Source organism: Seriola lalandi, unplaced genomic scaffold, assembly GCF_002814215.2.
Source record: "Seriola lalandi dorsalis isolate HSWRI2012SDOR001 ecotype SW California unplaced genomic scaffold, Sedor1 jcf7180002054602, whole genome shotgun sequence".
Classification (NCBI taxonomy): Eukaryota; Metazoa; Chordata; class Actinopteri; order Carangiformes; family Carangidae; genus Seriola; species Seriola lalandi.
Window position 1 is genome coordinate 44572 of NW_019525155.1, and position 10721 is coordinate 55292.

At 41.0% G+C, this 10721-nt stretch overlaps 1 protein-coding gene across 1 annotated transcript in view; it reads right to left on the reverse strand.

Moving 5' to 3' along the window:
* Positions 1-2269: 2269 nt before the first annotated feature.
* Positions 2270-10721, reverse strand: part of septin5b (septin 5b) — an 11988-nt gene continuing 3536 nt past the window's right edge. Inside the window, exons 3-12 of the mRNA XM_023419415.2 lie at positions 10530-10620; positions 9134-9220; positions 8911-9034; positions 7318-7452; positions 7106-7223; positions 6486-6587; positions 5286-5382; positions 5040-5175; positions 4703-4805; positions 2270-4597 (exon numbers count right to left, since the gene is read on the reverse strand). Coding sequence (XP_023275183.1) covers positions 4535-4597; positions 4703-4805; positions 5040-5175; positions 5286-5382; positions 6486-6587; positions 7106-7223; positions 7318-7452; positions 8911-9034; positions 9134-9220; positions 10530-10620 — 1056 coding nt within the window. The 3' untranslated portion in view covers positions 2270-4534. The remainder of the gene's footprint in view (positions 4598-4702; positions 4806-5039; positions 5176-5285; positions 5383-6485; positions 6588-7105; positions 7224-7317; positions 7453-8910; positions 9035-9133; positions 9221-10529; positions 10621-10721) is intronic.

The window sequence follows — 10721 nt, forward strand, 5'->3', positions numbered from 1 at the left end:
CCCCAAAAAATACTTTGAAGTGCTGCCAAAATGGTGTCAACTAACTCTCAAACTCGTGCAGAAATTGTAATAACTTTGTTTCAGGTCACCAGATTTCTTTTTGAAAATATATCAGTTTCATGTATTCTGACCTTGGTCACTGTTGCACTGTAATGAATTATGGTGAAGGATGACTGATAAAATGACGACTCTCTACCTTTGAAGCAGCTGTGAAGTCCGATTGTCTATCTATTGCTTGATTATTTACATTCCTATAGTTCGTAAGGGTCCACAGATCAAAAGCATTTTTCATATAAAAGGTTGTAAATATTGTCACGTGAAGTCCATTGCAGGCAGTTAGCCAACTTCTTTTTGACTTCCTACAACACAAAAACTATGTTTTCAAGTTCCAGCTGGGGGTCTTTGGGTTTTTTTTTTGTTTGTTTTCATTAGTTTACTGCCTGGTGAAGAACTCCTAAGTGAGCTAACTAACCTTTTCTATTCCTAGAGACAACAAAAAAAATCTATTTTGATGGTTGTAGGTTCATTTCTGCGGCTGTTATAGCTGCCTCTATAGCCCCCTCTGTTGGCACAAAGCTAGATGTCTGTTTTTGATTCAGTTAAAAACAGGGACATTTCTGGGGTCATGCGACCAAAAACGGGGACTGTCTCCGCAAAACGGGGACATCTGGTCACCCTACTAGTGTTGCCAGATCTGACTTAAATTACCCCAAATTTAAGTTTTTATTTAGGAGAGAACATGAGCTTAAATATCAGTATAATTAAGTGTCTTTTGGATCATGTCACTTTAAATATTAAAAGTATTCACTTATATGAACAGATGCAAATTTTTACTTTAGAAACAGGAAGTATAATATTGCCATGTATTCAGTGATTTACGCAATGGGCTACAACTTGAGCCCCACTTTTTAAACCTTTTGCGTTTACATTTTGGCAAATTAAATATGCTGAATTCAGCATTAGCACATCCAGTTTGTGTTGTACTCATGGATGTACAGACAACTATCAGTGGATTCATTTTATACTGCAGAAAACTTAAAATCCTGATTATTCTCAGGTGAGTTCTGCAGTTAGGAGCGTCTTTTTTTCTAAGCAGGTCTGTGGACATTTATCTGTGACGACCATTGGAGGTAATGATATCATCGGGAAGCAGAAGTCACACTGAATCTAAAAATACATGTATCGGTCTTTGTGACTGTGACTCAGACTTTAACCGCCACCGGCGCTGCTGCTGCTGATCACGTTGATAAGCATGACTTCCTGTGTGTACAAGTATCTTTGACCTCACAGATATCTCTGCTTCATCTCCCTCAGTGCCTCCAGGACAGTTTCAACCTCTTCAATATAAACTAATGGCACAAATTATAATTTAATTACAGCTCTACTTTGTCTTTAGTGATTATTAGCAAATATTAGCTTGCTAACCCTTTAAACCAAGAAGGTGGACATGAACGTTATTCCACATTCATGTCTAGCTGCAAGAATCCAAGTGTGAAAAGCTGTTCACCTCATTTTATAGGAGCTCTTCACTGTTTGGATTTGGTTTTACTTGTAAATAAACTGAACAAATGTGCAAATAAAGAAGCTAAGTTGGCTTGTTTATCTGCTGTTTCAACAACGTTAGCACTAGAGCTAATTTCCTTAGAACAAACAAGCAGAATAAAGGCTGTTTCTCTGGCTCTTCCCACTCTGCCAACATTATGTTTGAATGCAGCTTTAAACCTGTCGAAACATCAGCATGTTAGTATTGTCACTGTGAGCGTGTTAACATGTTGACTTTAGCATTTTGCTCCAATTAGCTTCGATTACAGCCTCACAGTAGCCGCTAGCATGGCTTTAGCTCTTCGTCTTGTTTCATGGGCTTCCTTCAAAACCTAACACTTTGTAAAAATTCATTAATTCAGTCACATGTGGCGACTCAAAGGCAAAAACACAGAATCATCCTTTAAAGGGAGATTATGTAACTTCTGAAAGAGGAAGCGGCCCATTCATTCTTTAACAAATTAAAAGTTTAACTCATAAGTGGTTGCTGCTACAGGAAGCTACTTGAAATCTGTGGTCACAGTTTAAAGCTGCACTAACCAACACTTTCATAATGACAGTGGCTGCTCATTTCAGATGGACACAAACACAACTCCAAGTCTGTACGATTATTATATGTTATATATAAATGCAAATTCACCATACAGACTTTTTAAGGAGATGTCAATCTTGTGTTTACATCTTGATCTGCTGCCTGCAGGAGGCCGAAATAAATAATCAATGCGGCTTTAAATCAGTAGTTTATTGACAGAATTCATTTTACATTATAGGGATCCACTGCATTTCCTCCTCCCCTCCTCTAATACACTATGTATTTTTTTTAAACAAAGTAGACTATAAAAAGCTTCCAGATGTTTGATGTTTTCTGCTTTAGTTGTCTTTCCTTGAACCTCAGTGGGTTTGAGACAATAACCTTCAAGTTCTCTTGAAAAAATAGTATTAAACGAAGCGTTTAGGGTTATTTTGGAGAAAAAAAAGTGCAAATATATTAATTCAGGACAGTTATGTCAATTTAAAAAATAACAAATAATTCAGAATTATCAAAAAAAAACTTTAACTCTATTAGCATAAAAATACACTTTTAGATGAAAAGAAAGATTCATTTTTTCCTCGTTTTAAAGTAACACTGATTTTGAAAGTGCTATATAAAAAAAAGTTTTATTTTTATCATTATCATTATTATTATTATATCATTTTTAATCAATTTTTAGGATTTTACTTGTGAGAAATACTGATTATCACTGTATTTTTAGGCGCACGAACGCAACAAACATGCTCGCAGGAGATTGTCTGGAGAACACGTGTGTTTATGGCTTTCACTGATGCGGAGTAAAAACTCTTAAAATGCATGAGACAGACACATTTACTGCAGCACCCAGATTAAAAAGAGGCTGATAGTGTCCCACACATGTTGAGTCTGAGTGGTTGGTTTGTAGCTGTGGGTCATAACAGTCAGATTGTTGGATTTTAATCCTAAATTTCTAACAATATTGCAAAGTACGGCCGTTCTCATCCCGTAAAGCTGCTGAAAAGCTTATTCCTGCTTTTATTCCAAAGAGATCAGATTATTGCAATGATCTTTAAACTGCTCTTCTGAAGCAGTCAATTGAAAGACAATTGAAAGTCCTGCTAGACTTTTAACTAAAACAAGGAAGAGAGATCATATGACTTCCTCCAGTCACTCCACTGGCTCCCAGTATCTTTATCTCTCTCTTAATGGTTTGGCACCGGCTCATGTTGCAGACTCCCTGTTGTTTTATAAACCTTCACAAGCTCTTCGATCTTCTCTCTGCTTTTAATTAAACGCAAATTTACACACAACAAAATAAACAGCGCAGCTTTTTTTAAACTATGGTCCAAACTATGGAAAAACCTGCCAAGAGCATTTTCTTTAAAATCGTATCTAATTCGGCTTTTAATTAATTCTCTCATATTTTACTTTTCTTACTGATTTCTGTTTTTATTTTATTTTATTTTACATATCTTATCATCTACTGTCAATTGTGTATTTTCATTGTTCTTCTTGTTTTATTCTACTATTTCATTTTTAATTTCATTTTAAAACCACTTTGAGAAAATCTCTTGTATGAAAAGTGCTCAATGAATAAAAATTATTATTATTATAATAAAAAAGGTGGAAACATAAAGCTTCTCAAAATTAAAAAAAAAAAAGTTTTTAGTTTGCTGAGGTGGAAAAGTTGGTGCATCAAAATGCAAGAAAATGTAAACGTGCATTTATAATCAGTGAATAAACGTTGACGTACGTGAATCATGTGACTTTAACATCACTCGTCTCTTCCAGTGAAAGGACAAAAGCATCAGCTGTGTGTGGCGTGATGAGGAGGAGGAGGGAACCTTCCTCACATTAACACATGAAACAAACAGAAATGTCAGATCTCCTGATGTTCTCCTTCGTCTGAGCTCTGACTGGATCTTATAATAACCTCGTCTCCTTCAGCAGCAGCAGAGGAGGGAAACACATTAATTCATCATTTCTGCAGATTTTTCTCTAAATTTGTTTAAAACTTGCAGTGAAACTTGCAGCAGCAGCGACAAACCATCAGCCACTTTTCAGTCTGGGTGCCACTCCACACAATCAGTTCATGAACTCCTGCATGAACTGAGGTTTTGGTGCTTGAGTCTCATTTAGTATCAAAGTATAAAACATAGTTGTAAATCTAAAGGTGATGAAGTGCAACCTACTCTCTATTGCCTAACGACACTCCCTTGGCTGATGACTGCAATAAAAAAACAAACCTTCCGAAAGGTGCCGAAACATTTCAGTTAAGTTAAAATACATTTCCCAGCATGCTCTCTTTCATCTACCGTTTCTCTGTGACCAGGTGAAGTATCTACTGTGATCATCTAAAAGGTTTTTTGGCTTCAGTGAGGGGTTATGTTGGTGCTGTGTGTTTGATCTTCTGTCAGTTTGTCTCCTAAATAAAAAGGTGTAAAGGTCACAGGTGTAACACGAGAGGTCAGAGGTCACAGGTCACAGGTCCTGCTCGTGCATCTGCTGCTGCATCTTCTGGAGCATCTGCTGCATCCTCCTTAGCTGCAGAGGAGAGGGGGGGGGGGGTTACATAATATCACATCTGGGTCATGGATTCACATCAGCGTCTCGGTGATGTAACACCTCCTGCTGGTTTTCTTCTCTCACCTCTTCGTCCTTCATTTTGATGAGTTTCTCCGTCTCCACGTCCGGAGTGGACAGAGGCAGGATGGGGAGGGGGCTCTCCACCCGCTTATCTGCGTTCATCTTACTGTGACATCACAGATAAACAACAACAACAACAACAACACACTGGTTTACTTTGAGAGGCTGAGAGTCACAGTGAGCCCTAACCCTAACACAGGAGCAGGTGAAAGCTTCGACAACTAAACACAGAAGTTTTCCTGTGTCTTTATTTATTTTGTAGTGTGTTAAACTAGTGAGTGCGTTTCTTCACAAAAGGCCACGGTGAAGTGAAAACAAGGTGCAGTTCAGGGACACACACCTGGTCATGGTCTGGATGCACTGCGCTCTGTAGTTCTCGTAGTGACAGTCGCTGGTGATGTCCTTCAGGTCGTGCATGTGGGTTCTTATCAGCATGGTCCTCAGCTTCACGAAGTCGCAGTGGGACGGGTTCTCCACTGCGCGCGGGAAGAGATTTACATCGGCATTACTGGCGATTAGCGTTGTCATGGTAACGCCGCAGAGAGCAGAAAAGAAAAAACGGTCCATCTGAGAGAGAGTATCTTACCCTCCACGATGCCCCAGGGGTAGAGCCGCCCCCTCACCCTCTGACCTCGGGCTTCGACCACCGTGTTGCTGCCGATCACTGCGAACGGAGAGCTCTCCTGCAGAGGAACGCAAACACTCTGATCCCCTACTGAAGGTGCAAGTATTGATACCACCGATCAACGATCAATGATGTTTTTATACAATACAAGACATATGATGACAGAAACAGTCAGTCGACACCATGACTGAGTGTCTAATATATACCTGAACCTTTGTCAGTACAGAGAGACAGAGTTAGCATTAGCACAACCGCTACCAGTGAGTCAGCTGCTGCCGGTTACAAGCTAACAAACAAGATAAACAAATAAAATATGCTAAGTGCGCTAACTGTTCTAAAAAAAGATGCTAACTATGTTAACCCTACTAAAAAGATGCTAACTACACTAACTGTTATGAGAAGATGCTAACTATGCTAACTGTTCTGAAAAGATGCTAACTACGCTAACCGTTCTGAAAAGATGCTAACTACGCTAACCATTCTAAAAAGATACTAACTACGCTAACCGTTCTGAAAAGATGCTAACTATGCTATCCATTCTGAAAAGATGCTAACTACAATAAAACTACAATAAAAGATACTAACTATTTTTGGGCACTTTTGCCTTTATTGTGAAAGCACAGTGAGAGAGAGCGACAGGAAAGTCAGGCAGAGAGAGAGACTCAAACCCATGGCCTGCGGTACATGCTCTACCAGCTGAGCCGCTGAGGCGCCACGAAAAGATGCTAACTACACAAACACTAACGTAGGTTTAGATTAGCTATCAGTGCTACATCTGCATTTTCTCTTATCGTGACTTGAAACAGAAAACAACACAACTCACTGAAACATTTAAATGAGAGGGTAAAAAAACGAGAATGTTTTTGGCCGGTGAGACGACGCTCGGCGACATCTACATTTATGAGCTCAGTATTTCTGGCTGTGCAGATGTGTAGTCATATGTAAAGCTGTACATCATGTTTGTCTTTTATTGTTGTACATAAAGTTTTAATCTGTAAAATAACTCGTAGCTGCAGCTGTGAGTAAAACGCTCAATATTTCCCTCTTAAATGTAGTGAAGAGGAATAAAGTAGTAAATAAATTATAATACTAAAGTACTGAAGCAACAAACCTGTTAAACACCACAACGATCAGAAGTGATGGAGGATGTGTTCGACTCACCTTCAGCTCTTTATCTTGCCGCTTGAACTCCTCGTCTTCATCTGAGTCGCAGTCAGGGAACTGGTAGATCTTTATCCCATATTTATCTATCTCTTCCCTCAGCTGGAAGAAACACACACACACACACACACACACACACACACACACACACACCCTCCCACTGAGTGCTGGATTTTAGCCGGAGGTCACTGGCCTGTGTGAGAGCTTTAAAGAGACGTTTGACCACAGAGATAAAATCTCTGTGGTCAAACGTCTGAGTCATTCACAGTGAAACCAGCTGAAGATGGATCCAGATCTAATGAAGCTCAACTCTTAGTTCCATAATCTTTTCCCCGTCAACTCAGGTCAGAGGATCAATATATTTACTGATGGTTAAAGTAAAGCTCATGTGTTGAACTGATACTGAATCTATTATTCTACACATTTTTATTTCTATTCAAATACAGGATTTAACGTAGAAAACACGTTTATTTTTGGGAATAAAAAATACTGAGCAGAAGTCGAGAAAAAGAAATCAGCATAATTTTAAAGGAAAAGTTCATTATTTGGGGAAATATGTTTATATATTGACTTAAATCTTCATCTTAATATTAAAATGTACGGATGGTTTGTGGCCTCACCCGCTCTTTGAGTTTCTTGATCTCGCTGGGAGTGAGGCAGTCGGCCTTGGAGATGAGAGGAACCACGTTCACCTTGTTCTGCAGCGCCTTCATGAACTCTATGTCGACCGGACGAAGCCTGAGGGACGACGTCAGCTTAATGCATGCGTGTTCGTACAGTAAGCACCGTGTGTGTGTGTGTGTGTGTGTGTGTGTGTGTGTGTGTGTGTTACCCGTGTCCAAACGGAGGAATGAAATACAGGCAGCAGTGAACTCTGTTGTCCTGGATGTTCTTCCTGTTGAGTCCGCTCTCGTCTCTGAAGTACTGTTCAAACTGCAGGTCGATGTAATCTGTGACGGGCTTCCAGCTGCAACACAAACATGTATGTTCATGTGCTTTTACTATAAACCTAGCTTTATCTTAAAGGAATAGTCTGACATTTGACACATGCTCAAAACACACTGGATACACAAGGATACAAGTCCAAGCTAACTCAAGACAGCAGCTCATTTCCTGATGAGATTCCTCTGAAACACATTTTTTATTTATGTAAATATGTTGCAGAAACCATGACACTAATCCTGTTCCTCGGTTAATGTGAAACACGACACAGAAGCAACAAGTGAAGGCAGCGTGTGGCACTTTAGAGAGATCAATACAACAGGGTCAGGGAGACGGTGAGAAATATAATTAAAGTCCTAATGAAATCAGATTAAATCAATACTGTAGCTCAGCAAATGAAACTGGCAAAGCAACTCAAACAAAAGCCCATAATAAGATGATCAGAAACGATTTAAAGTCCAGAGGTTTTCTGGCAGGTTTTGCTGAAGCTAAAGGGACTTTAACACACGATATGTCACTTTCAGCCACTAGGGGTCTCTCAATCTAAACTATAAACAACCCTGGTGACCTCTGGAAGCAGCGTGGGATCATGGGAGTTGTTCGTGGGAATTGATTCAGCGTCATTGGTTCAGGAGGTTTTTATCAGCAGCTGAATTATCCTCAGAGGTTTCCTCCTCTCCAAAACAAACAGACCAGGTGATTAATTAATCAATCAATTACTGTCAGGTGGCCTGGACCCAGATAAGCAGCAGGACATTGTTGAATGGATTAACCAATTTAAAAAAAATAAAAAAGCTTCCCAGACATCAAAATAAATCTGTTGCTTGTTCCCCTCTGGCCCAGTATTGGCCCAGATCTGGCCCATATACAGCATGATTGTCTGATGCTACTTCCACATCTGGACTGATTCTGGTGCAGAAAATCTTCCAGCTGTTAGTCAGTACCGGAGGATAACAGCCGGACTCTGCCCGGATGTGGAAGTATATATGGGCCAGACCTGGGCCAGAAGGATTGAACAGCTCGTCGCACTCGTAGTTTATAGATGTGTAACGTCTCCTGACACGTCACAACCACAAACAAAAATATATTAAAGTAAAAGTTTCTGTTTATGATCAAGAAATATTCATGAAATTTAAACCTTTTGTTGGAGGAAACAGAAGTCAATGCTTTGTAACCACGATGTATAATAACACCATTTACTCTTTATGAATCATAAGAACTAGTACAGTTCACTGTTGTCAGGCTGTGCAGTGTGAGCTGTTCAGTTCCCTGCTGAACAGAAGACGTGCGGAGCTTTTATTTCTACGTGGGTGAAACTACAGAGAGAGACGGAGCTGAGGAGGCGGGGTCAGATCAGCGTTGTGTTCAGGAGCCAGTTCACTTAAGGTAAAACCAGAGAAAGCTCCATCTAATGTGATTTGATGTCTGATCTTGCACAGCTGCTTCTCCTGACCCGGCCTCAGGCTCCAGAGGAAACACTCACCACTCGGAGTTGTTGACGGCGTCTCCGAAACCCGGCGTGTCCACGATGGTGAGTTTCAGCTTCACGCCCTTCTCCTCGATGTCCACCGTGTGTTTCGTGATCTCGACCGTCTGATTGATTCGCTCTGAAACAGGAAACAGAAGTCATTCGTCTCCCTCCCCCCCCATCTGCAGGTGCTCTCGGCCTCACCTGTGTGCAGAGGTCTGATTGGCCGGTGACTCACCTTCAGCGTTGAGCAGTTTTCTGTCTTTATGCAGATCAGTGAGGAACAGGCTGTTGACCAAGGTGGATTTACCCAGACCAGACTCACCTGTAACACACGTCAACACGTCAACTCCACCTCGTTTATCTGAAAACTAATTAAGATTAAGATTTTACATCTTCAGATTAAACTTCAGTATTTCCATGGTGTGATTGTTCTTCCACACACACAGAGACACGTGTCGTTTTCATGATTGTAGGAGCTCGTGTTAAAGCTGCTGCACAAAATGTCAGTTTGAAATGTCAAATGTACGGTGGCCCTGAAGCTCAACGCACTGCAGCTGCAGAAAACACACGAAAACACACAACCTACACGTACTCATAACACAACGCAAGTGTTTCCAGGGGGACACTAAAAAGTGATGGACCAGGTTCAGACGCACTTGTTGTTCAGTTCTTTGTGACTGAACAACAAGCGCGTCCCAGCCTGGTTCGTGCAGCTCGTGTGTTTTGACCGCTCCGGGCCACCGTAGAAAACGTGCTGTAGAGCAGAGACACTTGTCCTTTCACAGTTTCAGAGGAAATCACACAGAAATCAACTCAAATAAACTTCACAAGACTCAATTTGATTCAAAGACATATCTTCAGATTTGTGTTCAGGAAGAAATAAACAGCGAGAGAATCAAAACTGCGGATGTGTCTTGAGCAAGCAGAGGAGCTGGACTAATTAAAAACCTGAAAGTGATGAATAATGGTTGAAAGTAATCATTATAAGAGCAATAGATAAACAGTTAAAGCTAAATGTGTGCATAAGGAGATAAAAGTAATGGATAAACACTTTCCAAAGCAACCTACAAGTCTGACCTATATACACAGAAGCGTTCTGCACCGTCGCCCGGACTCATCCAGGATCCAGGAGCGAGTGAAATCTGATCCGAGCTGCCAGACTGAGACACACTTATAAAAATTCAATTTGTCTCAAATATCGCGTCGATATTTTCTGCCTTTCAGACTCGATAACAACGAGAGAAACGGACTGAGAGTCTGAACACGAGCCGTCAGATCGCTGTCGGAATCGTTGACATGGTTTTGTGGTTTTGGTGAACTCAGATATGTGAGTCTTCATTGTGGCTGCGCAGAGGTCACACTCTGAATATTTAATGGGCGGATTTAGAGTGTGATTAAATATTGTTGTGTAATAAAATAATGCGGTGACTCATCTGGTTCCTGAGGACGAACGCTCGGGTTTTAACACGGAGACATTTTTCACAGGAAACAAGAGATTTGTGAAAACTGAGGTGTGATGTTAGAGAGTCTTTCTCTTTATGTAACAAAGACTCGAGAACAAAAGCGTGACGCGTGGATGAGACTGTGCCATCAGCCGGACCGGCGCTCAGAGAGGCCACGCCTCTCCTCACCTGCCACCATGAGGGTGAAGTCGAACCCTTTCTTCACCGACTTCCTGTGCACCTGGTTGGGCAGCGTCGCGAAACCAACGTAATCTTTTTCCTGGAAACAATCAGAAGGAGAAAGAAACATTAAAGCAGCTGCAGTGACGGCGGCCTGCGGCTGTAAGAGAATCTGCCCCCCCACCCCCCCAACCCCCACCC